This window comes from Mesoplodon mirus (assembly GCF_964341445.2).
Source record: "Mesoplodon mirus genome assembly, chromosome: 7".
Lineage (NCBI taxonomy): Eukaryota > Metazoa > Chordata > Mammalia > Artiodactyla > Ziphiidae > Mesoplodon > Mesoplodon mirus.
In genome coordinates this window covers 4653737-4681335 of record NC_138983.1, presented here as the reverse complement: position 1 = coordinate 4681335, position 27599 = coordinate 4653737, and the positions used below count along the sequence as shown (strand labels likewise).

Here is a 27599-nt window from a genome sequence, read left to right as displayed (position 1 = left end):
TTCAATGATCAGATTTATTTAACAATAACAATAGCTGAGATGCATAACACGTGCAACTTCACCCAGACATTTTGCCAGTCAGGATTATGCCTACAAAGACAGGATGTCTGATAAATTGCATTTTTGCACATCTCCTGTAGCCAAAAAAAGGTCTAGCATGTTTTACAGCTATACATGCTGCAATTTCAAGCATATTTCTTACAGATGAGAACTCTTCCGACTAGGCATCCATGAGAACGGAATCTCCCCATAGACTAGCTTCCGGTTATGTACATTTCAAACCTATTTCTTCTCCACTGCCCACTCCCCACTCAATTCTGGAGATGTTCCGATTTCCTTACAACTCTGGGCCTGCATTTTTCTCCACGATGCCAGGCGAGTTGGCACAGTGGGTAGTGGGAACACCCTCACTTGGCATTCCTTTGCCGAGATGGTTTGCCTTGACCACAGCTACACACAGAAATGGGGGCTGTGAATCACATAAATATTCCCCACGAAGCCCACACTGCAGGTACCACCAACTCCACTTTCCCTTAGCCAGATCCCCTGGATACCTGAGGCCGCGCCAGCATCACATGGCCTGATGTAGAAGATAGTAAGTTTTATCAAAACATAACCGTGTGGGGACTTCCCTGGCCGTCCAGTGGTTAAGACTCCACCTTCCAATGCAGGGCGCACAGGTTCGATCCCTGGTCGGAGAGCTAAGATCCCACATGCCGCATGGTGCAGCCAAAAATTAAAAAACAAACAAACAAACAAAACTGTGTGAACAATTACTAGGGCTCCTCTCCTTCCACATGCAGCTGAGGGGCCCCGTGACGGGCCTCACCTCACTTACCCCCAAGAGGTGAGGTTTCCCTCATCACCGACCATCTGCTTCAGATGGTTCCTGCCCAGGTTAGAGGAGGCTGTGGAGCATGGATGGGGCTTGTGGTCAAAAGATAAGGGTTAAATCATAGCCTTTCTATTTGCTGGCTGTGTGACGCTGGATAAAACCTTGGCCTCTCTGAGCCCCTCTGCTATACAGCACTACACAGGTGTCAGTTATTCTTATTAGCCAAATGAGCACTTATTAGTGCTTATGGCATGCAAGGCCCAAACTGGTGCTGGGTGCTCCGTAAGATGCCTGGACTGACTGATAAAGAGCCTCCACCTCTCATGCCTCCCTGGGACACGCAGACCTGGGGGTCTGAGCTGAGATGGGAAAGCAGGTGACCCAGGGAACAGAGGGCACTCAGAGCACACCTGCTTCCAGGGGCCGCACGGTCCTCAGCTCAGCTCAGTGAATGCCACGGGGAGGCCAGGACAGGGGTTGGCGGGGGGAGGAGGCAGCGGAGGCAAGGACGACTGGCCCCAGCTCCACACACACTAGTTCCCAGGACTCCCAGTTCTAGACTCGGAGATTTGCTGCGATGCTGTATTTTTATAGATTATCAACGAGCTTTTCTCTTCCTTTCTGAAGCTCTGACCTTCGCCCCATCTGGCTCGAAGCCTCCATGTTTCAGGAGGAGCTTGGGAACTGCTTCGGAAGGATGCCAAGAGAAGGGATGAAGTATTCTTCCGCTACTGATACACAGAATAGGATCACACGGCAAGATGCCGCCGTGTGGAGGGGGGCTGGGGTCCCGGGAGCTGCCCTTTCCACTTCCTGTCTTTCCTCCCCCTCCTCTTTATGCTCTCCCTTCATGGATGTCCCATGACGCCCCCTTTCCACCCAAGCCCCCAGCCACGAGGCTGGATACTGGACGGTAGCAAAGGGTGTGATGCATCCACTCTTGTCCTGGACTCAGGAGCTGGTGGGAAGAAAAGAGGGAGGGCGGGGAGAAAGGCATCGCCCCCAATTTTCCCTCTTTGCACTTTGGCACCAGAAAGGGAGAAGTGCTGGGGCAAGCTGAGGGAGACCCTGGTGGGGGGGTGGCAATCATTTGGAGCACAGACTCTCGTTCTGCTAGTCACGTGGGTCTCTGGGATGAAGCTGCCCCCGCCTCCTGGGGCACCATCCCCTCAACAATTGTCCCTCTCCAGAGGGGTCGGCCAGGGGCTCTCCGGCTGCAGTGTGGCCTCCTGGGGGAAAGCAATCAGACCTGCTGTGGGTGCAAGGTGTCCCGAAGGCAAATGCCAGGGGTCAGGTGCCACCCAGGGGCCACCTGGAGGACAAGGCCATCTCATGACCCACGGCCAGCGGGAGCTGGGTCAGCAGTGGCAACACAGTTGACTGGCTGCAGCCTGCAGGGATGGAGGGGGTCAGCCGGACACCTGGTGGAAGGTGGACCAGGGGCATCGCCCGGCGGCCAGCTGCTACCAGCACATGCCCAAGGACCAGCCTGGGGCCACAGGGTCACATGAACCACATCCCACTTCCTGTACTAAGATACCGTCTTGGGGGAGGAGGCTGGGAGGATGACCCTTCCCACCCAAATGGGATGCATGCTACCCACCTATAGAGACGATTTAGATAATTAGCATCAAACAGGCCAGGGCTGAACGCTGACATCTGCCCTCTAGCCAGAACTTCCTCCCCAAGCAAAAAAATTACGGTTCATCTTTCCAGATGAGTTGCATTGTGAGATCTGAGACATGACATTCAGTGGGGGAGCCTTGGCAGATAGAAAGGGGACCCCGAGAGGGTGAGACGCAAAGCCTGCGTGGCTCCCAACAGCCGGCCAGCCAGGCAGGCGGCGTCCAGGGCGCGGTGCTCTCAGACCCCTTCCTTATCTTTGGTGCCAGTGGAGAGCGTCTGCCCCTCCTCCAGCTCAGGCTCCTTCCACAGCGCCCTGCACAGCACGGCCCCCAGGGGCTCCCGCAGGCTCGGCCGCCCCGACTGCCCACCAGGAAGTAGATCACGGGTTTGGCGCTACTGCTCACGGCCGAGGAGAGGTGGGCGAAGCGGCTGGACAGTCTTCATCTGCTGGGGCAGGTCCAGCCAGTAGAGGAGGAACCCGGAGATGCCGAGGGGCAGGATGCAGACGAACACCAGGACGGAGGCCAGGATGGCCACGTACAGCCGCGTGGGCCGGCGCCACTGGGAGCTTCTCTGCGCCTGCGTGCGGAGGGTGAGGCTGGACGTGGCCATCGCAGGCGTGAAGACCCCTGTGATGAGGATGCTGACAGTCAAGTCCACCGTGAAGCACCGCCGTTCGTCCCGGTGCCAGAGCCTGCTGCAGAGCGAGGCCAGTGTGCTCAGCAGGAGGGACGGCACCCAGAGCAGGACGCACACCGTGTCCGGCAGGTGCCGGGGCCAGTGACACTCGTACCAGACGGGGAGGAGGACAGAGAGGCAGCGCTGCACGCTGATGGCCGTCAGCAGGCTCAGGCCTGCCACCTAGGCGAAGTGCTTCCCCCTCCTCACCACCTCGTGGGTCGGCCATGTGGCCCACGCGGCCCAGTGGGATGCTTTCTAGGCTGGGCGTGGAGACCATGCAGAGGAGCATGAGGAGGTCGGCCAGGGCCAGGTGGAGGATGCAGACTTTGTAGGGACCCCTCTGCCCATGGAAGCCCAGCAGCCAGACCACCAGGCCATTGCCCATGATGCTGCCCACGCAGGTGAACATGACCAGGGCACCCAGCATCCAGTGGGCTGTGCCCAGCACGTGCACCCCAGGGCTGCTCCAGTTTACTGCCGGGATCTGGCTGCTGTTCAGGGTCTTGTTCATCCTACAGAAGGGAGATAGACCAGCATGAGATTCTGTGTCGCTTGGACCCCAGGCGACTCCTGGGAGCCCCCCACCCCAATTTTCCTCTTTCAGGGCTCTCACACTGGGTTCTTTTTGCAACAGACCATGACCCGTTCCCCATGGCTCCCACCCTACCTGGATCTGCCAGCAGGTCCACCGTTGCAGATGCAAAGTTGTTACAGATGCCCTTTGTCAAGCTAAGAGGTTCTCTTCTATTTTGAGTTTAATTATTTTTTTTCATCATGAAGACATATTGACTTTTATCAAAGGCTTTTCTATATCTAATGATAGTATCACTTTTTTCTCCCCAAATCTTCAAATTCTGTGAATTAATTTTTTTAAACTGGACCTCAGGTGCAAAGAAGAGTTTAGTTATACCCTGACTTTATGGTGCACCAGGATCATCAGGCCATTGAAACTCAAATAAAATCATTTATTCATTTCAGTTTCCCTCTTCATTCCATCCTTTCTCCCCTCCCTCCCCACATTTGTTCTAACCTGTTTAACATACGTCCTTAAACATCTAATTATCTTTCAAAACAGGTGGTTGCCCATAACGTATTTTTAATTTACATAAATGTTGTGATTTAGAATTTGTGCTATTTTTTTGTTGTTGTTGTTTTCACTCCACAGTATGTTTTTAGGATATTCTCATTTATACACGGGACTGTTTTTGAAGTCTCCATTCTGTGTCATTGGTTTGTCTGTCCCTACAACATTAACACACTGTTGTTGTTTTTAAAGTATATGTGGCAGGGCACTTCCCTGGTGGTCCAGTGGCTAAGACTCTGTGCTCCAAATGCAGGGGACCCAAGTTCAATCCCTGGTCAGGGAATTAGATATCACATGCCGCAACTAAGAGTTTGCATGCCGCAACTAAAAAAAAAGGATCCCGCATGCTGCAACAAAGATCCGGTGTGTCACAACTAAAACTACGTGCAGCCAAACAAATAAATGTTAAAGAAAAAATAAAGTATATGTGGCTTTGTGTGAGCCCCCCAGGAGTTTTTAACTGACAGATACTAGGTAGTTTTTCTTTGCCAGTTTCATGGAGTTTCATCCTTTTATGCCCAGCCTACTTTTCCACCAAAGACTCAAGGGGACCCTCTGCAGATTTTTGCAGTTCTTTCTCTGAGTAGCTGGCTCCCTTCTCTCTGGTACTCCATCTCAAAAATTCCAGCCACTTCAATCTCCCCAAAGTCTGACTTCTCTATCTTTAACTCAGGGAGACCACCATGCTGTGCCTGGCTTTCCCCACTTCCTCTACCACTGTCCAGAGAGTAGCTCCAAGCAGAAAGCTGGGGTGATACTAGAGCTCACCTCATATTTCTCTTGCCTCAGAGATTGTAGTTCTGGGATGCCTCTTGTCCAATATCTGAAAACAGTTGTTTCTTATGTTTTCTTTAGTTTTTTGGTTGTTCACAGTGGGAGGGCTAGTCTAGTACCAGTTACTCCATCATGGCTACAGGATATCTTCCTGTTGATTATTGATGGTGTAGAGACACACTGATGATTTTTGTAGTTTTTATTAATCAGGCAAATGACCTCATTTAGGTTATCATTTCTATCACTTTGTATATTGAGTATTTTGATTTTCTATGTAACTGTCCTCATACCTCTAATTTCTTTTTCATGTCTTATAGCATAGCCCAGAACACCTAGCATTATGCTGAACAATGACTGGAATCAGGCACATTTATCTCCCTGCTAATCTTAAAAAAAATGTGTCTAATGTTTCTCCATTAGATATGGTATTTGCTCTAAGTTTTTGGTAGTATCTTTTATCAAGGTGAGAAAGTTTCCCTCTTAATTTTTTAAGAGTTTTTTGTTATAAATGAATGATGAAATTTATCATGATTTTTTCCTGTGGTGTCTACTTAATAATTTTCTCTTTTTTCTCCCTTAGTCTATTTATGTGGTGAATATATATTGATACATTTTCTGGTGTTCATTCATCCTTATATTTCTAAGATAAACCATTTCTACTTTGCTCTGTTTTTTTTGTGTTTTTTTTTTACCTCCTGTTGTTCTGATTTTATTTAGAAAATTTTCATCTGCGTTCATAAGTGAAATTGGCCCATAATTTTCCCTTCTGGTGCTATCTTTGTCTGTTTTTTATTTCAAAGCTGTAAGGTTATACTGCTTCATAAAATGACTTGGAGAGAGAGTCCTTTTTCTCTACCCTTTAAAACAATTTGTATCATGTAAGGATTATCTTTCTTTGAACATTTGGCAGAAGGTAAAGCCATCTGGTCTGGTAATTTTTATGTGAGTGTTAGTGGATACGCATGGCTTTGGAAAAAAAAACCCCAAACTCCAATTTATTTAATATTTTAGGTTTGTTTAGATTTTCATTCTCTTCTTGAGTTAAAGTAAGTAAAGTTATTTTTCTAGAAAATTGCTCATGCTTTCTGGTTCCACATTTATTGGTATAATACTTTACATGGTATTCTTTTACAATTTTTAAAACCTCAATTCTATTTGCCATTTTAAATTTGTGCCTTTGCTCTTTTTTTTTCTTTATCAGTTTGCCAGAGGTTTGTTTTCAAGAACTATTATTTTAAAAAATCAACTCTGTTGTTTCTTTGCTTCCCATTTTCTCAGTTTATGCTTTTGTTTCTTCTGCTTTCTTTGGATTTACCTTGTGATTCTTTTTGCAGCTTCTTGTGTTGAATTCTCTGGTAATTAATTTTCAAATGTTCTTTTTCTAATAGGTATTTAGGGCTATCAATATGCTACTAAGTATTTCCTTAGATGTTTCATGAGTTTTGATATGTAGTGTCTTCATTGTTGTTGATATCTAAATCTTTTACAAATTAAAACCATTTAAAACATTTAAAATTTAAAATTTAAATGTCCATAAATTATTTAGAAATACATTTTACAATACATGCTTTGGCTGTCTTCTCGTTATTGGTTTCTAATATTCTGTTGTGGCCAGATAATGTGGTCAATTTTTTGGTATTTATGAGACTCACTTGGTAGCATAAGAGATGGCCAATTTCTGTACATTTATTTATTTATTTTTTTAAAGTCTTTATTGAATTTGGTTTTTTGGCCACGAGGCACGTGGGATCTTAGCTCCCTGACCAGGGATCGAATCCACATCCCCTGCATTGGAAGGCCAAGTCCCAACCACTGGACCACCAGGGAAGTCCCTCTGTTTACTTTATTACCTTATTTGATGAAGCTTTTAAAATTGCATTGTTTAAATGATCTGTATCCCGATTAATTTTTTGTCTTCTACAGATATTAACCCATTATGATTGTAGTTTTGTCATTTTTCTCTTTCCTTCACCTATTTTGAAACTTTGTTAAGTGTGTACAAATCCAAGAATATTATATGATCCTGGTGAATTGCACCTTTTATGTAGTGACCTTCCTCATCTTTAATACTTTTTTAGCCTTAAAGTTTATTTGATCTGATATCAATTTTTAATTAATGTTTCCTAATCTCCCTGTTCATTCCCCATGTGCTTTGCAAATACAGAGACTGTCTTCTACAGGAATAACATTACTTCTTCTTATGCGAGACCCACTAGGTTGCCAAAGTTTTGCTACTCATACATTTGGCATTGACTTCTTTTGGGATTTCAAAGGATTTCACTGGTCCAAGACTTGGATTTTGTTGAATTTCTTTTTAATTTTTAATTTTTAAAATTTTTGGCTGCATTGGGTCTTCATTGCTGCATGTGGGTTTTCTCTAGTTGTGGCGAGTGGGGGTACTCTTGGTTGAGGTGCGTGGGCTTCTCATTGCGGTGGCTTCTCTTGTTGCAGAACACAGGCTCTAGGCATGCGGGCTTCAGTAGTTGTGGTGCACGGGCTTAGCTGCTCCGCGGCATGTGGGATCTTCCTGGACCAGGACTCGAACCCGTGTCCCCTGCATTGGCAGGCAGGTTCTTAACCACTGCGCCACCTGGGAAGTCCCTGAATTTCTTGGCTTGGAGATTTGGTGTAAATTCAGATTCTACACCTGTGAATGGTACAAATTTGGGGCTTTGGTTACTCGAATTGGTGTCCAACTCCACTCACCCTCCCCCCCAGCCCCCTTCCCTTCTCCTTCTCCCTAAGGCAGGGAGAAGGTCCTAAAGACATTGGGATGAACATTGCTTTCTTTAAGCAGCGGGGTCCTCCCAGGTTCTGGCCTCATGGAGTTCCCCCTGATCAAGCTCTCTCTCCTTATTTTGCCCCAAGGCTACCTCTCAGCCCCTCTCCCCTTCCTCGCCCCAGCCCCACCTAGCCCCTGCCCCCTGGAGCCTCTACCTGTCTGATGTACCTTGGGCCATTGGCACCAGCTCTAGTTGCAAGTTTCCTGGGGCACCTGGAGATTTCCCTTCCCATCTTTCATCTTTCAGCTCTGTATTCTATTTGGGTGGGTGGGAGGAGATTGTTTTCTCCCACGTTTCTTTGTAGCCACAGTGGAAGCATGGTACCATGTCACACAGATACCAACCTCCAAAGGTACCTTGTGGCTACAGTCAGAAGTCTTTCCTTTAGGTTCAACACAAGTTTAAATAATATTTAACAAATTTATACTACGTGCTAGTTACATAGTTCTATAGAGAGAGAACACATATATACATACACGTGCACACACAACATATACCTACATATAGTTCACACAGCACGTGTCATCTATATATCAATATAAACATACTACATATACAATAGCACATATATTTAGGCACATATACATATATACATACATATAGCAGACACACATAATACCACATATACATGCAGACAACACACACATACACATATAGTACGTGTGCGTACACACACACACGCCCATACATGTATATACGTGTACACGCGAACACACAGAACACAGGTACAACAATGACTCTGATGGACAGAGCCCATCCTCACAGAACTCACAGCTGGCAGGAGGTGGGGAATACACAGTTAGACAGTTACACCGACCGCCGGGTGCGGAGATGGACCGGGGAGGGGGGGTAACTAACGAGGTGGGGATTCGGAGGCTGGGTGGGGCTGGAAGGTACTGAGGTCCGAGGGCAGCTGGGAGAGGCCAGTTGAAGGGGGTGCCCTGAAGGATCAAATGAGGCTCCTCCCGGGGCTCAGACGGGCACTCCCCCGGCCCCTCTCCAGCCAGCGGGACCCCTCCTCCACAATCCTAGGCCACTGCTGCCGGGTTGCTGCCCACAGGGCTCCGTGAACACACATCCACTCAAGCCGCACAAAGTGACCTGGGTTGGGCCGCTCTCCCAGGAGGGGAGGACAGGGTCCCGCCCCTGCTGAGTGGGGAGGGGGGAGATGCACACGGGCCGGCACCTCCCACCCACCCTGCCCCTGCCTGCTTCTTCCTAGCATTCGTTAGGTATCCACCCTGCAAACGCTGACTGAGGGCAGACGGGGCCAAAGCTACTCCAGGTCCTGGGGGTGCTAGTGACAAGAAGACAGACACTTGCTTCTCTCCTGGGGTTGAGGTTCTGAGGGGAAGTGGTCGGTCAGCAAGAAGAACACAGCTTCCGGGCTTCCCTGGTGGCGCAGTGGTTGAGAGTCCGCCTGCCGATCAGGGGACGCGGGTTCGTGCCCTGGTCCGGGAAGATCCCATGTGCCGTGGAGCGGCTGGGCCCGTGAGCCATGGCTGCTGAGCCTGCGCGTCTGGTGCCTGAGCTCCACAACGGGAGAGGCCACAACAGTGAGAGGCCCGCGTACCGCAAAAAAAAAAAAAAAAAAAAGAACACAGCTTCTGATGTGGTAACTGTCACAGAAGCAGTTATGCAGGAGTGTTCACCGGACTCTCACAGATAACAGAGCAGGAGGAAGAGGTAGACTGGGCAGGGCTGGGAGGGGCTGGTGGTTCCAGAAGACCCCTCCAAGGGGGCGGCAATCAGCAGCAGAGACCCCCCAAAGCCAGCCGTGGAGTCAGGGAGTGCGGGTGGCTTTCTGAAGGGATTTGTCATAATGGGTAGGTGGGTGTGGAGGGCAGAGAAATGAGATTTGCAGGCAGATGTTTTATTCACTTTATTTTATTATTATTATTTTGGCTGTGCCGCACAGCATGCGGGATCTTAGTTCCCCGACCAGGGATTGAACATGTGCCCCTGCGGTGGAAGCGCAGAGTCTTAACCACTGGACTGCCAGGGAAGTCCCTGGTTTTACCTATTTTAAAAGAAGGATATTATTGCCTGTTTGCATGCAGATGGGTGTGATTCAGCAGAGAGGGGGAAAGCTGATGATCACGAAAGCTTCAGGAAGGGGTCCTGGGGGAGGTGAGAACCCATAGGACCGGGTACGGCCCAGGGATTGGCCCGGCTAGGAGCTGGGGTGTTAGCCCAGAGGGAAGCGGAGAGTCCAGTCATGGGTGCAGGACACGAGGTGGGAAGATGCGGCTGCTCTTTTTTAGGTATCTTCTCTTTCAGAGAAAATAGAAGGGAGATCAAATATTGGGACTGAGGGAAAAAAAGAGGGCTGAATGGTGTCGCGCCCCCAGATTCATCTGTTGAAACCCTAATCCCCAACGTGACTGTATTTGGAGCTGGGCCTTTAGGGAGATAATTAAGATTAAATGAGGTCATAAGGGTGGGACCCTAATCCAGTAAGAGTGGTGTCCTTTTAAGAAGAGATGCCAGAGCATTCTCTCTCTCTCTCTCTCTCTCCCCACCTCCTTGTCCCCCACCCCTCTGCCATGTGAAGACAATGAGAAGGCGGTGGTCTGCCAGCCAAGAAGAGAGCCATCACTTGGCATGGAATTGTCTGGCATCTTGATCTCAGGCTTCCAGCCTCCACAACTGTTAGAAAATAAATGTCTGTTTTTTTTATGCCCTCTGTTTGAGGTATTTTGTTATGGCAGCTGAGCAGATTAATGCACCAATGAAAGGAAATAATGAATGGTGAATACTTCCAAATAAAAGTAAACAACATGTACACGGCATGAAAATGGACCAGGTGGTTGTTCACGCCTCGCTTCACTGCAGTGAGGTCCCCTGGACAGCGGGGGGAGTTTGTGTCTTGGTTACCCCTGAGTCAGGTCCTGGCACACAGTGGGCACTCAATAAACGTGGAGTGGCCCCTAGACTCAGTGCTATGCTGCGTGCTCCCCAGACACCCTCACCCTCCTTCCCTTACACACTAGTTCAGCTGGCGTGTCTGCCCCCCAGGCCGGCCTGAGTCTGGCTTGATCCCTGTCCACGGCCTCTGGTCCCCAGCACAATCCCTGCAGGAGTAAATGCTCACTCACGGCTTGTCGATGGATGATGGTTTAAAATACAGAATCTACGAGTTAGCTTTAATCTTCCTGTCCTCGAAAGCCTTGTGTGAATTTTTATCTATTCCACGAAAGACGTACGGAAATGTGTTATTTCCCACTACTATTATGCTGCTGTCCATTTCTTCTTGTACTTTAAGCCTATAAAAAAATTTACATAGATTAGATACCCAAACAGCCTTTTTGGCTGGGCTCATGGGCCCAGCCGCTCCGCGGCATGTGGGATCCTCCCGGACTGGGGCACGAACCCGCGTCCTCTGCATCGGCAGGCAGACTCTCAACCACTGCGCCACCAGGGAAGCCCCAACATTCTTATTTTTAAAGATTCAAATGGTAAAGAAGAAAGAAGGTTTTGCCCTGCCTTCACCCTGGGTATCACCATTTACTGTGTGATTATATACTTGAAGGTTTTTTTCTGTGCATTTACATATACATTTTTTTACATACATGAGAATAAATCACCTGGTTGTTTCATAAGCTGATTCTTCAAAAACGAATTGTATGTCTTCTCCTTAAATTGTCTTCCCCGTGATACCTGCTTGTCTCACCTTTGTCCTGGCTCTGCTGTCACCATTGCTGGAGGCTCTCCAAGTGGCAGGCGCCCCAGAGGGTGATAAGAACTCGTCACCCCTTTAAATACTTTAAAGGTAGTCTTCACTAGTTCGTTTTATTTAGGAGATGAGGTCTTGGAGAAGCTGAAACACTTGCCCACGTCATCCAGCTGCACTTGGCAGGGCTGCATGCTTACCTGGGGCTAGCAGCGGATCACCTGTCACTGGCGTGGCCTCCTGCTTCCACCCAGAGAGTAGAAACCAGGGGCTGCTCCCCTGTTCCCCGACGTGACGCTCAGTCCTTCAGGGAAGGTGGCAGCCCCCTCCTCGCTCTGGTGTTTGGAGTCTCGGCAGCACCCCTTTGCCCCAAGGCCCCAAGTCTCTCCTGCCCCCGTCCTGGCTCAGCAGGGATGCTCTGAACTGTCTTCTGCTGCTCCCCACCCTGGCCTCAGAGGCGCCCAGTCCCTGGGGCCCCCAGAGAACCTTCCGCCTGCTCCCTCTGAGAAGCGGGAAGGGAAGCTTGAGGTATAAATGCACGAATGGCACGGGCCTCACCCCCTGGGAGGCCTGCAGAGGAGCCAGCTGGGGGCTAATGGGCCTGGCCAGGCGTGGCCTCCCCAGCTCCCCACCTGGGGGATGGCTGGATTGCAGGGGAATGGAGCATGAGACTGGGCACCCATGAGGAGCGATGGGAGGGTCACCCTTCTCCTACGCCATCCCGGAAATGCCCCCCCTCCTGAAGGCCGACTGGGATGGCCGAGGCAACCTCAGAGCATCAGCGGGCCCCATCGGTGGGGGGTAGGGTGGGGCTCTGGAGGGAATGGGGGCCCTTGTGGGTTACATCCACGTGGAGGTGCTCTGGCTGATGTTCTCTCCCAGTGCTCTGCTTGGGGAAGGCTGGGGGGGAGGGAGCACCGGGCCTGGCCTTCAGGACCTTGTTTCAAGTCCGAGTTCTGCCACCTGTTAGCCGGAGACTTGGGCAGTTTCCTGAGGTGACCTGAGTGTCCCGGTGGGATGACCATGAGGAAGCCCCACTTTCTGCCCGGGAGGCAGATCAGCTCTGCTGCCTACTCCCAGGGCGATTGTTTTCATGGCTCTGAGGTCTCACAGAGGCCATTCAGCTGAGGCCAGAGGGATGGCTGAGCCCTCCAGAACTGCTCCCAAGGGCTAGAATACCATGGATCTGAATTTAGATTCAAGGAGAGTGACTCAGCAAGGAATCTGGTCTTGGTTACCAGCTCATGGAACTGACCGAAAGCAAAGAAACCAAGCACCATGAAGGCGTCCAGAGGGCAGCATTGCCCAAATCTGGCAGCAACGCCTCGTCCTGTGGGACCATCAGGAAGTGGTCTCTGGAGGTGTCTTACCTGCTTCCAAACTTCCACAGGTGTTGGCGGGATGAAGCTCCTTGCGGACTGTTGGACTGAAGGCCTCAGTGTGTTGCTGGCTGTTGGTCAGAAGCTGCCCTCAGCTCCTTGCTGTCGGGGTCTCCCCAGTATGGCAGCTTGCAACACAGCAGCTTGCTTCCTCAAAGCCAGCTCGGGGGAGCGTCTGTTCACAAGATGGGAGTCACAGTCTCACGTAGCCTAATCATCTTTGCTCCATTCTGTTGATTAGAAGCAAGTTATCTGGTCCAGCCCACACTCATGGAGCTGGGACTACACAAGTCTTTGGATACAGGAGGTGGATTGTTGGGGGCCATCTTGGATTCTGGCGACCATGCTTATTGGCCAATCAAGAACCTCCCTCGTTGCCAGTCCTTACTACTTCCTGTTCAGCATAGAATATGCTATGGACCACTACCATTGTGTGCTGTTTCTGTTCTCTCCTTTTCCAAATGGGATTAAAGAAAAAATCATAGTTATTTCCTTTGTCCTGTCCACTGTGAATTGTGTGTCTTGAGAGTGGCCATCATCATTTGGGTTGGAGGGATGGTACCCATCACTAGGATTGGGTACCAGTCCTTGAGGAAGTGCCTCTGGATCTGATGGACAGAGATGCAAATGGCCCACAGATCCTGGGCTTGGTGCTGGGGTATCAGTCCCCAGAACTGACTCTGGATTGTCTCTCTTCTCGGGGAGAGAGGGAAGTGCATTTTCTGCTGTGAATAATATAGCTACAGATTTGGGGTAGGAACATTATAAAATCATATCAATACGTGGAAAGAAGTGGGTGTGTGGGTGGTGGAATGTGGCCCACATTTGCCACTCTGCCTGCTAGCATCTCCTTTTCGTGCTTTTTGTTTGAGCTCACCTCTTCCCCACTCGAAGCCTGTTGGGTTTTGGTGAGGTGGGCATCCTCCTTCCTCCCCAGTCTGCCCCCTGCTCCAGGAGAGGGCTGGTGAATGGGGCCTGGCCAGTGAGCGTGATGGGCCTCTGCCAGAATTATCAGGAAAGGGATGCTCTCTTTCTGCTGGAATTGCTGAATTTGTCCAATATAAACTAGGAACTGCTAGTCACCTGCTGTTGAGTTGATTCATTGAGAATAAAGGCAATGCAGATAAAAGCAGAGATGAGAAACGGAAAAAAGAAAAGTAACCGAGGGAACATCATTAGGGGCCCAGATCCAGCTATGTCTGAATTGAAAATCACTTCTGGGGACTTCCCTGGTGATGCAGTGGTTAAGAATCCGCCTGCCAATGCAAGGTACACGGGTTCCATCCCTGGTCCAGGAAGATCCCACATACTATGGAGCAACTAAGCCTGTGAGCCACAACTACTGAGCCTGCGCTCTAGAGCCCTCAAACCACAACTACGGAGCCCACGTGCCACAACTACTGAAGCCCATGTGCCTAGAGCCTGTGCTCCACAGCAGGAGAAGCCACTGCAATGAGAAGCCCACACACCGCAATGAAGAGTAGTCTATGCTCTCTGGAACTTTCCTGGTATGTGAGTCAGTGAATTCCCTCAAACACATGCATACACTCCACCTATACCACCCACCCCTCCACCAAAACTAGATGAAACTGGGGTTTCTGTGACTTGTCACCAAAAGTCCTGGCTGATAAAAAATCTGCTTATGAAACTAATCTGTAATCTAGAAGTTAGAGTGACATAAAGCCGAGATGAGTGGTTGCCTCAGGGTGGGGGCGGAGGCGGGATGACGGGCTGGATGCCCTAGGACACTTTGGGGGAGGTGATGGAAATGTTCTTTTCTGGGGGTTGGAAGCATTCTGTGCATTGATTCGGTGATGACATGAGCATGTACACATGTGTCAAAGATCATTGAGCTACATATTAAATGGATGTATCTTATTGTATATCAGTTAGACCGCCATTAAATCAATTACAAAGATTAAAAAAAAAAATCTGTCTGATTAGGGAAGCCTTCTCCTGAGTTGCCAGGAAACTTGGCGCTGGCATTCTGACTCACTGAAGCAGAGTTTTCCATGAGTTTTAATTTTGTGAACTGTGTCCTGTTGTTTTCTCCAAACCCCTACTGGCTACTCTCCAGCCCCCACTGGCTGAGAATGTAATACTTTTGTACTCATGTTCTCAGTTGTCCTGGCTCTGGAAGATTCTGCAATACATTTGCAGAGCTCCCCAGCCTTGTAGCCAACCTGCTTAAGGGCACAATTCCTTGGGCTGGAGCTTCTTCCCAAGCATTGAGAGTCTGGACCATAAATGGACCCACCCCTCTGTCTCATTTTCTAAAGGAAGCCTTTGGTTCCCTAGACAGAGGAATCCTCTTGGCTGAGGGTTCTGAACCAAGCTGTGCAGAAAAGATCTTGGGCTTCAAAATTCTGGCATAGAATATAAACCCCAAGTTATCTCAAAACGATACTGGCAGGATATTCAGGAAAGCTGGGCGGATGCCAGAGAGGCATTCCATTTCCTCTTATTAGGATGGAAGATGAGACGGAAGAGGCATCAGCTTCCAGGCTGTTCACTGTGCCGTCTGTTGAACACGCATCCATTCCCATCCCCCAATCCATTCCAGACATCTACAGCCTAAAACCGGGCTGTCCTCTCCTTTGGTCTCTACTGACTGTGTAATCCAACAAGGCCGATCCAGGGCGTCCTTGGACGGCGATGGGCTTGCCCTGTCTACTTCATGCATCACCCCAGAACCCCAACTCCCAGTGCTTTGCAGAGGTCAGAGGTCTGAGCTTCCAGGGAAACAAGAAAACCACTGTGCCTGATGATGACTGGGTCTCCAGCCAAGGCTGTCCACCTGGCGGGACTGACCTTGGACGAGGAACGCCATTTGTAAACACTGGTGTCCACCACGGCTGCTGATAGTCTGTACTGCAGAGCCCTGTCCTGAAGATTAAATGAGATTCGCACATGGAGCTCTCAGCCCAGGGCCCACTGAACATAGTAGGTCCTCAAGAAATGACAGTCATTGCCCTGACCAGCAGTGCTGGCATTGGCTGTTCCCGAGAATGTCCCTCCTTCAGTGGCCGCCCTGCGCCCTGACCGTAGTGTGTGGGGACACTGAGCCACCGCAGACCGAGGTCCCACGGCTCATGGGTGGCAGTCCCCGGCCTCCCTGAGGCTTGCTCTGGCTTTCCAAGTTTGACCGTGTGTATCCCGTGTGTACCTAAGAGTGTGTTTCCCCACTTGCTCACGTTTGTAGAGACAGCGGTGACAGGAAGTATGAAAAGGTGGAGAGCTCTGTCCTGCCTGTGGCTCTCCCCTCCCTCATATCCTGTTGGGGGCGGGGGAACAAGTGTTCTTTCTTTGTCCAGCCACCTAGAAACTGCCTGGTAGGTACGGGACTTCACTCCCCGAATCACGATTCTATGACTCTGTTGCCCAGCAGTTGTCAAAGGAGAATGGCCAGACCCTTTGCCCCAGGCAGTTTCAGGGTGGAAATCTGTGATGTTTGGGGACCCTTGACTTCCTGCCTTTATGGGACACCCAGAAAGAAGGAGGCTTTTGGTCACCACGGCGGGGCCCGGATATGCCGTTTTAGGGGGGTGGGGATAGCAGAGGCACATCACCCCACCCCTGCAGTGGGCTCCGTGGCCCCTTCAGTAATTAAATACCAAAGGAGGGAGGAGGACATTGGTCGAGGGCCTGAGGCTTCTGCTTGTGGGCATCTGGGCCTTTTCCCCACCAGCAGCACAGAAACACTAGCGCAGAAGCGAGGTGGTCAGGGCGTGGGCAGGTTGTGCCTGGATGCTGCCCGGGGGCTGGAGTGGCAGAAAGGAGAAGAGGCCTGACTCCCTAGCAAGACTTCAGGGAGAAAGGTCCCGGGGCCGGAGAGGCCCCATTCCTAGAGTTCGCCCCCCGCCCTTCTCGGCTTAGCGTCTGCCAAGGGCACGTGTACATTCATACACAGGCCCAGCCCTGCCCTGACCTCCAGGCTCTGCTAGTTGGTGAGGGCTGCCCACCCACCTACCGGGCCTGGGTTCTGAGCCATGGCAGGGGGAGGAAGGAGCCGTCGAGCTCCTGGGTGGGGGGCAGCTCCTCACGGGGGGCTCGGGGCTCCTGAGGAAGAGGGGAGCCCCAGGGGCTGGGATGCATTGCGCCCCGAGGATCCAGGCCCTGGACGGCCCCCTGGGGCACCTGCAGGCCTGAGAGGCCGTTCCACCGTGTGGAGGGAGGCCTGCGCCACTGGGAGCTTTCCAGCCGGTGTTCCTGACCCCACCTCCTGACACGTGTCGTCAGGACCCCACTTGGTTTCTTGAGTCCCCAGAAGCATCAGCTGTGGTGGCCTCCAACTCTGCTTTCCAGGGATTCTCTGACTGGTGTGTGGAGGAGAGGCTGGGGAGGGTGCACCCCAGGGGCTGGAAAAGGGGCAGGTGGGCACCCCGGCTTCATCACCCGAAGCTCCTGGAAACTTCGCCACTGGACCACAGAGAGCGGTGGCCTTGCTGGAGTAGCAGCTGGGGCTGTGAGAAAAGGGAGCTGGGCTGCCGGGGGCTGGTCATCAGGGCAATGCACTTGGGGGTCAGCCGGCCCGAGGGTGGTGCTACAGCCCTTCTCTGCGATCACCAGGGCAGGGCAAAGGGCGACCAGGCTCTGCAGGCAGAATGCCAGCCACCAGGCGGTACTGCCTCCTGGACGGGCAGTTCCCTCCGTCAGCCGCCCTGCCCGCCCTGCCATCTCCTGGCTCTCCACAGAAGAGGGGCGCCCTGCTCCTGCCCTGGACCCTGAATGCCCCTGCCCTGGTCTCTCCCCAGGCCTATGCAGTGAGCAGTTTTCCCAGATCTTCCCCCAAAGTGGCTGGGGCCCAGGCTGGACACCAGGAGCCCAAGATGGGCCTGTTCCTGGGGCTGCTGGAGGCGAGGGGTTGGTCAGGGAGCCGTCCGGCCCGGCTCCAGTGGAGGCTGTCTCCTGGGAGGGGCTTCAGCCTATTGTTGTGGGGTCGGGAGGTGCCAGGCTCAGGGACGCCAGCCCTGACTCAGAGAGCTTAGGACAGAGAGTTCTGGGTGGGGCAGGGGGTGCAATATCGCCGAGGATGCAGCAGCCACCCTGGGGGTCTCTGTGTGGACACACTGTGTTCTTTTTATTATTATTATTTAAACTTATTTATTTATTTTTGGCTGTGTTGGGTCTTCGTTGCTGTGCGCGGGCTTTCTCTAGTTGCGGCGAGCGGGGGCTGCTCTTCGTTGCAGTGCATGGGCTTCCCATTGCGGTGGCTTCTCTTGTTGCGGAGCACGGGCTCTAGGCACGCGGGCTTCAGTAGTTGTGGCTCACGGGCTCTAGAGCACAGGCTCAGTAGTTGTGGCGCACGGGCTTAGTTGCTCCGTGGCATGTGGGATCTTCCCGGACCGGGGCTCGAACCCGTGTCCCCTGCATTGGCAGGCGGATTCTCAACCACTGCGCCACCAGGGAAGCCCACACACTGTGTTCTTCATGGGCAGCAGAGAGCCTAGAACCCAGTAGGTGTGATGAAAACTAAGGTTCCCAGAGGGAGCAGGGGGGGCCCTGGGTGGGTTAAAGTGCACGGGGGTTAGCCAACAGAGGCTAGCGTGGGGACCAAGCTCCCTCTGGCAGAGGAGTGGACACCCTAGCAGGAGAGGGAGCACGCCGGTGTGTAGACTGGCCAGCTGGGAGAGGCGGCACGGGAGCTGGGGTACAGAGCGGGCTGCACGGGGGGGCGGCATGGAAAGGCTGCCCATCTGGGCTTCCGATGCCCGTGGGGTCCTCACTGTGGGAACAAGATCACAGACAGGACAGAGGGCAGGAAGCCTTCCTCGCTGCAAGATAGAAAACGTTTATTGATATACATGGATTATTTTTCATCAAACTGGGCCACCGTGCTTGTAGGTGGGCTGAGGTGGCCAGGTAGAGCCAGTGCCCACTTTTGGGTGGGGCTATAGCCCAGAGACTGCCAGGACGGCCTTCCGGAGCCCCTCAGACCAGGCGGACGGCAGCTCAGACACGCCGGCTGGCATGGAGTCAGAAACGAGAGCGAGCCACTCAAGCCAGCCGACGGCTTTTCCTGCGTCCACGCACTCGCCGTGCCAGAGGCTCCCCCATGTCGGCCACCAAAGGGAACGTCACGTGCAGAGAGACTGGGCTCCCAGACGGGTTAAGGAGAAGCGTCTCCCAGGTAGCACCCTTGCCTTGACAGAGCAGAAAGGAGAGAGCAGGTGTCCCAACAGCAGGACAAAGCTGCTGGCCCGACGGGCGATGGGCTGGCTGATGGGGCAGGAGGTGGATGGGCTGCGAGACCCCCTCCTCTCCTTTCCTGGCCATCCTGGGGCGGGGAGGAGCCCCACACCTGGCCCACCGCCCGGAGGCAACTTCTGCAGAGTGGGTCACGGAAGAAGGATAGCTGGGAGGAGCCTGGTGAGGCCACGGGGTCTGTTTGGAAGTGGCTCTTCTGTCTCTCGGCCACCCCCAGAGCCTCGGCCCCAGGTGAAGGTGGCACGCGGGCGGGGAGCAGATTTTTCTCCTTGCACTCGGGCCCCGGGGCTGCTGTCCAACTCCTGTCCCCCTGCAAAGGGTCTCTGGAGGCCACTCCAGCTGGCCCCCGCCTCCCCTCCAGGAGCTGGCCTCTCACGAGGCATTCCCTGAGGAGCACTGCATCTCCATGGTGACCGTGTTGGGCGTGCCGCCCCCCGCCTCCCCCGGCTCGGCCCCGTCTCGCAGGGCCCGCTGGAAGACCACCCTGAGGGGCTCCCACAGCCGCTGTGACTTGTCCCTGCCGGCCAGGAAGTAGACGACAGGTTTGGCGCTGCTGTTGATGCAGATACACAGGTCGGTGACATACTCGGGGAAGGGGGCCGGGATCTGGAAGACCCAGAAGAGGAACCAGTCGATCCCTAAGTAGATGGAGGACACGAGGAAAACCGAGACCATGGCCAGGATGACGTGGTTGAGCTTGGCCGAGCGGTGGCGCCGCCGGGCCCGGCATTCCACGTGCAGGACGAGTGCCAGGCAGGGCAGCACCATAAGCGGACAGAAGACCAGGAACAGCAGGATGCCCAGGAAGGCGTCCACGTGCCCGCAGCCCGTCCCGGACGCCTGGCGGCCCAGGAACATGCAGAAGTAGCTGTGGATGCTGGTGATCAGGAGTGACAGGGCCCAGAGCAGGGAGCACACCACAGCCGACAGGCGCTTGGGCCGCCGGCGCCAGTACCAAGAGGGAAAGATGACCGACAGGCAGCGCTCTGAGCTGATGGCTGGCAGGAGGCTCACGCTGGTGACGAACATGCAGAGCCCCAGGATCCGGGACACCGCGCGGACGTAGTCGGCAAACGAGCCCAGGAAGCCCCCCGTGTTCAGGATGGAGAACACGGCCTTGCTAAAGAGGTAGCCGACGTCCGCGCTGGCCAAGTGCAGAAAGTAGGTGGAGAAGGGGCTCCTCTTGATGGAGAAGCCGAAAAACCAGAGGACCAGCCCGTTGCCCACCAGGCCGCACAGACAGAGAAGCAGGAAGATGTAGTTCATGATGGCTGGTGGTGGCAGCATGGCGATCTGCTCGATGGTCAGGAAGCCGCGGCCGTAGAGCTCCGGGGCCTCGCTCACTCCCGGACACATCTGCGCAGGCGTGGAGGGGAGACACGCGGTGATGCTGGCTGGGCTCCATCCCCAAACCCGCACCTGCATCCAGGTGTGCTGGGCTCCACCCCCAAACCTGCACCTGAGCCCAGGTGTGTTGGTCCTGATTACAGACGTGGCTCTGGAGCAATGAATGGGCTCCAACTGGAGCGGAAGACACCCTTGATCTGACATAGTGCTGCCACTCTGTGCCCCAGAGTCTGGAGCTGGCAGCCTACAGGAGTGATAGTAGAAATGGTGAAAATAAACGGTCCCTCATAAAGGTACCTGGTGGTCCACCGGCCAGAAAATGTACATGTTGTGCAAGATAAAGAAAAACTGAGGAAGCTTTCCATGTTGAAGGAAACTAAAGAGACCTGACCAATTAATGCAGGGCTGTAAGCCTGGATTGTAGAGTGGATCTAACCATCACTAGAGGGGCTACTAGGGGGGTGACGGGGAAATGTGAACGTGGACTATGCATTGTACCAATGTTACACTTTCTGAATAGGAAAATGTACCGTGGCTGTGTATGGGAGTGTCCTTGTTCTTAGAAGATACAAACTGTTTGGGTGCAAAGGGGTTTGGTGTCTGCAGTTTACTTTCAAATAGCTCTGGGAAAGAAAGTATCTATCAAGAGATAATAAAGATTTATTTTAAAAAAAGAGATACTAGAGAGAAAGCACATGTAGCAACAGGCTAACAATTAATGAATCGGTGAAGGTGTATGCAAATGTACAAAACTTGCAATTTTTCACACTGAAACATGAAAATATTTATTTTAAAAAACAAAATCACTTGTAAGTTACCAAAACAAAACCAAAGTGGACCCTGACCTATAGTGGAATCAGAGAGACCTGGGGAATCAGAGGTGGTTCCCTGCTGGGCCAAGGTGAAACTCTGGGTTTCTGGATCATGAGGGTTCTGGATCTGGCCCAAGGGGGTCCCTAGAGGGCGAGACACTTGAGGCAGTGGCTATTTATAGAGCTGTGTATTTTGACAATTGGTCTGGCTGTGTGAGTCCGTCTGGCTAAATGCCAGTCTTGCCTGCAGGGTCTGGGCTGGCATATAAATGCATGAACGTCAGTCTTGTGCAAGAAGCTGGCAAATGGGGGGGCAGTGGCAAACCGGAGAGCACCCGTCCTGAGCAAGTCAGCGGTGCCCTGCTCCAGCCGGTGGGCGTCAGTGGGACCAGCGGGCTGAGTGGCTGATCCTCCTTTTCCCTCTCCCCAGAGAAGCCAGAACTCGAGATGGTAATGTAAACACTATCCTGATCTTTAAATGTTCACATTTAAAAAACACGGAGTGGGCCAAACATAACACATCTACAAGCTGGATTCGGTGCTCAGGCTGTGGATTTTGACCTCTCATCCCCGGTGGCGGAGGCTGCCCAGAGCACCGTCACTGCCCTGCCCACACCCTGGCAGACATCACTAATCCATCCCAGCGCTCTTTCTCACAGAGCCTGAACCTGGCTTCCTCCTAATCTAAGGCCGGGTGTCAGTACCCAGTGCTCATGACTCTCCTTCCAAAACACAAAACAAAACTGAAAAACAAACCAGAAGGTTCTTGAGGCAGGACTATTCTGCCACTTTCCGGATGGGCCCCAGCTCCGGCAGAAAGCTGGGTCTCCCGAAAGAGTGCTCTCTGGGCCTGACACCCCATAACAAAGGGAAGGACCTCTGGTCTGGCTCCGGTCAAGGGGACCCTGCAAGCAGGGACTGGAGGGTGCCGGCAAACTTTGGGGAAACCCCAGGAGGTCAGGGCATGGGGATCCCGGTCACTGCCCGGCATCCTCTAAATATATTTATTGACCCCACATCTGTCTGTCTGTCTGTCTGTCAACTCTCAAACCCCTTAGCTCGCTCTTTACTCAGCCTTTCCTCTTCTCAGCTGGGGAGCAGACCCAGAAATTTACAAGACCCAGTGTCTAAACAAGTCCACGGAGGACCAGCTCTAGCGCTGGAGGGAACTGGGCGGCAGGGGCTGCATCTGACAGGTCAGATTCCTCAGTGCCTCTCGCAGGCTGGAAGAAGTCTGCAATCCTCCCCTCAGAGTCAGAGCGGGAGGGCCGGTGAGTCACTGGATGAGTGGCTGCCATCCCGGCCACAGAGCACCTTGTAAAATGCCTGCTCTGGAGCCTGGTGCCCTCCCTGGGCTCTGCCTTTTCTCCGGGGATTTCTGGGGACTCCCAAGCCAGTTCCTTCTCTGTCTCCTGTGGCTGCCATCTTGCAGTGGTCACCATCAGGGCTGCAGGCATGGTGGGGAAATGCCGGGGGCTGGGGTCCTGGCTCTGCCCTGACCTCCGGACTCACTGCAGTCAAGCTACTACACTGGCATGAGCCTCAGGTTACCTCAAAGGTTGCACTTGGTAAACTCAGGGGTCCTTCCAACTTGAGAGGGTTTCTCCTGGGATTCAGGAGGGAATTCCAGAGTTTTCAAAGGCCTCAGAGAAGTAGGGGGTAGGAGGGTGGGAGGGCAGAAGGGGTGGGTCAGCCTGGTGGGTCGTCAGAGTCTCAGCCATGGCTAGTGCCTGGAGGCAGGCGGTAAACTGGGACTAACGGACCCTGGCCTTGGGCGACGCTGGCAGGGTGGCCCAGAGCCCCACGGAGCACGTGACACCAGGGGCCCCTTGGAGCCAGCCTCGCAGGGCCTCCTGACAGGGCCTGGCCATAGGAAAGAGCTGACCGCCCCATCTCCCCAGGGAAGAGATGACAAGGCCTCTGGAGGTTGGTAACAGATGCCAAGGTCTGCACAGGATGGGATTCGAGGGCGTCCGGTGATGAAGACCCTGGGGATCCGAGGTGACCGGTAACCAGGGCCAGGCCACGTAGCCCAGAGGGGCCCTGCTGCCCGCCTGTCTGTCCCGAGCTAGAGGATGGGGCCTGGGCGGCACAGTGTGTGTGAGAAGGGGATGCTGGGCGGGGTCTGCCTCCTCCCACCACACCATCCTGCAGACCCGGGTCGGGGAGCCCCCTCTGTCGGGAGCTGATGGTGGCACTTGCCTTGTTCCTGTTGGTGGGATGGGCCTCCCAGGAGCAGTTTCCAGCCATCCCCAGGCCTGGTGAGTCCAGATTCCTTATGGCTCTGCTCACAGCTCACCGGCCTGCACAACCCACCTGGCCAGGCAGAAAGAGTCACATCAGGGCGGCAGTGTTCTCCCCTTCCTCGCAGACCCCTCCCCAGGCCCCCAGGGCTCTCTCTTTGGAGGGCAGGCTGATGAGCCATCCCCTGGCCGCCTTAGAGACAGGGCCTTGTGGGAGGCACCGGGTTTCCTGCTGAGTCCAGAGCAGGTGGAGTCTGTGTGCACCACTCCCTCCTTCTCCGGGGCCTTCATTCACCGCCCCTGCTGACACCCTAGGGACACCTCCTGGGGAAGAAGCCCCTCTCCCTCCCCGCTTGTTCTGAGATTGCTGGAACCAGAGACGGCTTCTGGAGATATATTTTATTTACCTGCACACATTTCTTGGACACCACCTTTGTGTCCAGCCAGGGGTGGGACAGGGGTTCAGTCCCAGACAGGAGAGTGGGGGAGGAAAGTTCATTTCCGGCAAGGAGGCTTCCTGGAGGAGGAGGCTTTTGCCTGGGCCTTGTGTTTGTAACATATTAAGGTGTCTGGTCTTTCCCCTACACATGCCTGGAAGGCAGGGCACCCCGATCATCAGCATCAGCATCGCTGTCACCACCATCAACCCCGTGTCGGTGAGCGCCTACTCGCTTACACCCCATCCTCCTGTTTGGTCCTGGGTACCAGCTCTGAGGCAGGGGTAGTCACTCCCCTATGATGAGGTCAGGGAGGTGAGGTCACCTGCCCAGAGCGCACCCTATAACTGCCGCACACGCTGCAGCTTTGCAGATTTGTGTACCTGCAGGACCGGAGCGGCTGCAGAGACAGGAGGGCCGGAGGCGGCACCAGCCTCGAGGCTACTATGGTGGCCCCGGCTCCAGGTTGGAGCAGGGGCAGCTGGACTCGGCCAGGACTGCAGGTTGGAGGCCTGGGAGAAGTAGTGACAGGCCGGGGAGGGGGCGTCCCTGCCTGAGACCTGTCCGCCCTCCTCCGGCAGAGCTCATTGGTCCGCCTGCCCCGGGTGCACTCGAATTGACTCCGGCCCCCCAACCTGACCTCGGCCCCCGCCCGCAAGCACCCATCCCTCCCACTGTGCAGGCGGGAAACTGAGGCTGTCAGCGGAGGAGGAGCCTTGCGGGGGCACAGCCTGGCCACAGGCAGCCGTGCCTCTCCTCCTCCGGACTCCCCCGGGATTCCATCCTAGGCCGCCACGCGCGCGCCCCTCAGCCCCGGGACGGGCAGGCGCCGGTCATTGGCTGCGCGGGAACGCGGTCCCCGCGAGCTGCCCGCCCCTTTTTAACCCTCGGCCTCCCGGAGCCAGCGGCATCGGACCGGCCGGAGGGGCCGCGGGCGGGGCCGGGGTCGCAGCCCCGCAGGGCGTGGGGCTTGCGCCGGGGCCCCAGGTGGCTGCGCGTCGGGGGTGGGGTGGGGGCGGCCGTTATGCATCAGAACAAGTGAGCCAGCTCGTGAGGCGTGTGCAGTGTGGGTTTGCAGACAGCGGGGGGCTAGGAGACGTGCATATTACTGTGTACCTCCCACCCCTCCCCCGTGACAGTCTTGACTCTAGTTGGGCCACTGTCCCCATTGCCACGGACAGACCTCATGCTTCTCCACACTCTGGGGCTTGTCCAAGCTCTCCGGGTGCCTGCAACCCCCAAACTGCCTGCCTGGCCCTCACCCTTCCTGGCCTGGGGTACACCCCCTTCCACCCTCCTCCTCCTACACTGTTCTCGCTCTTCTTGGTCGCCCTTCCAGACACACATCACCCCTAGGTCTGGGCCTCAGGCTTGGCCCCCAGGAATGTCCTGACTCTGAGATCCTCTTCCGTTCACCTCTGCCAGGCTAGACCTCCAAGGACACACATGCCCCCAGGACAGCTGGCTGGGGCCTGCGCATGAGGTGCCACTGGGGCTGGGCATGTAGTGGTTGATTCGAGGTGTGGGTGTACCTGTGTGTCTGAGCCCTCGCTGTCCCGCCACGGGCCATCTGAAAAGCTACTGCACTTCCGTGCAGAGAGATCAGGAAGCCAAGTTGGACCCCACGTGGGCCATAGAAAGACGTGTATGGGAGGTACGTGAGTGCGTGTGAGTGCGTGTGCCCCTCACGTCAGGATCTGGCGTGCGACAGAACTCGCTTAGGCTAAAGCAGACAAAAAATTCTGCCAGCTCAGCTCACTGCTGACCCTCCCCTCAAAGCACAAGACCAAGGATGGGCCCCCAGCCACCTGTCTGGCCCAGCCTCAGGAAGCTCCTCCTCTTTCACCACCACCCACCACACCCACCTCCAAACCCTGCTGGGTCCCCGCTAGACAGGACTTTACACCAAGAGGCCTCCGTGGGAACCGTCAGACTCCAATTCTCCTGTCGGTCTTCCCAGCCCCTCTCCTTGTCCCGGGGCTGCCGCCTGGGCTGGGTCTGAGAGCACTGGCCACGGGGTGGGCTTGTGGCTGTCATTCCCCCCAGACACAGGGGACACCTTTCAAAATGTCTCACGAGCAGCCTTCACCCAACGCCAGCACCCCATCAGGCACCGCCCACTGGGGAGAAGGTGGGACGCAGCCACCCAACCTCTGGTGGCTGCCGAGGTTGACCCCTCGGTGTCCATCCCAGGGCTGGCCCCAAGCTGCCGGAGCTCGGCCCGGGGAAGGAGGGGGTTGCTGCCAGCGTGTGTGACGGCGGTGGGAGCCGTTGCACTTGGGGTACTGCCTGCTGGGTGTTCTCCTTCCTGCCCTTCCAGAAAGCACGCTTGGGTGGCGGGCGAGGGTGGTGAGGGATAGAGGGGGGCCCCCACCCACAGGAGGACAGAGCAGGAGCTGGAAGCAGAGGACAGCTGGGCGGTCAGCAATCACCAGGGTGCCCGGGCCTGCCACACAGGAGGGGGACTCTCAAAGCGGCCCGGTGACCCTGGGACTCGGGGGCCTTGGGAGGGCTCCTCTGGCGGTGAGAGCGCTGCTCTGCGGTCTCAGGCTCCTGCTTGGGGCCATGTAATTTCCGGGGGCTGCCAGCCTCGAGGGTGCCTGCCTTCTTCTCCTTCCCTGCCCGGCTCTCACCCTGCAGCCCCGGCTCCCGGGACGCCCTCCCCTGGGCCCTGGGCGCCGCGGAGCTACCTGCAGCTGCTGGTCTGATCCTCAGAGGCCTCCCCTTCGTGGAGGGCTCTTCCCGTGGTGCCCACCTCTGGTCACCCACCAGCAGGGCAGCAGGCCAGCGCAGGGCACTGCCTGGAGCCTCAGGAAACGCGAGCTCGGGGTGGAGGAGAGCCCTCGCCTGCCTGCTGGAGGAGACGCTTTGGCAGTGTAACCCGCCCCAAACCCAATTCCAGGCCCGGCAGGAGGGGGGCGGGGACGGGGAAGGAGAAGGGAGGAGGGGGAGGAGGGGCTGGGCCGGGATGAGGCTTTGGGAAGGAATGCCCCGCTCAGGAGCCCGCCCCCCCCCGGAGCCCCGCTGGGATCTCAGCTCTCCGCCTGATGACGTCATGTTGGCCCGAGCACTGCGACCCGAGTCCAGCTGTGAATCTGCAGCTCCGCGGGGCTGCCCACTGCCCGGGAGGGGGAGTGCCAGGCTGTCCACTTGCCTGATGCTTTCCCTCGGACCCCTCTGGGCATTTCGGGGGCGCGGAGGCCTGGGAGGGGCGGGTCCCCACCTGGTGTTTTAATTGTACCCAGGGGCTGTTATGGAGAAGCTTGGAGGCCGCAGGGTGAGGGCTCCAGTGAGGGGGTGGTACAGGCGCTTTGGAGGGCAGAACGGGTGGCTGGACCGCAGTGCCACCCAGGTGGTACCCCATGCCCCCTTCCACCCCGGAATCTGCCCAGGGTCCCTTGCGGGCTTCTGGAGCCAGGAATTCCCTTTTCTCCAGCCCTAATAGCAGTCAGATGGCGCAAGTGGAAAATCACAGCACTCGCCCGGGGCCTGGGCTGAGCGGAGAAATTGGCGGGCCGTGGTGCCTGGTGTGTGCGCCGCTGGAGGATGAGTCAGCCTCCCCCGACCCCGGCGAGTCCCCACAGGGTCCTGGGGCACCGAGCCAAAGCCTGGGGGGCGGTGCAGGGGCCAGAGGGGTGGCCATGAGGACGGGGGTGGTGAGGAGTGGCTTCCCAGGAGCCACCAGGGAAAGCTCCCTGCCCTGGACCAACTTTCTCAT

At 54.7% G+C, this 27599-nt stretch overlaps 2 protein-coding genes across 2 annotated transcripts; both read right to left on the bottom strand.

The window, feature by feature from the left end:
* Positions 1 to 2634: 2634 nt before the first annotated feature.
* Positions 2635 to 16930, bottom strand: MRGPRD (MAS related GPR family member D; the record flags this gene model as incomplete). The annotated part of the gene is given in 5 exon segments (XM_082629319.1): positions 2635 to 2820; positions 2823 to 2893; positions 2895 to 3322; positions 3378 to 3654; positions 16806 to 16930. Coding segments are annotated over 5 exon segments (1023 nt in total). The 3' UTR covers positions 2635 to 2698.
* A 1672-nt stretch (positions 16931 to 18602) lies between these two features.
* Positions 18603 to 26796, bottom strand: MRGPRF (MAS related GPR family member F). Its single transcript, XM_082629574.1, has 3 exons — positions 26572 to 26796; positions 23404 to 23517; positions 18603 to 20398 (listed from the first exon to the last, which is right to left on the bottom strand). The coding sequence occupies exons 2-3, from the start codon at positions 23449 to 23451 to the stop codon at positions 19415 to 19417; spliced, it is 1032 nt and encodes a 343-aa protein (XP_082485700.1). The 5' UTR covers positions 23452 to 23517; positions 26572 to 26796; the 3' UTR covers positions 18603 to 19414.
* Positions 26797 to 27599: the final 803 nt, after the last annotated feature.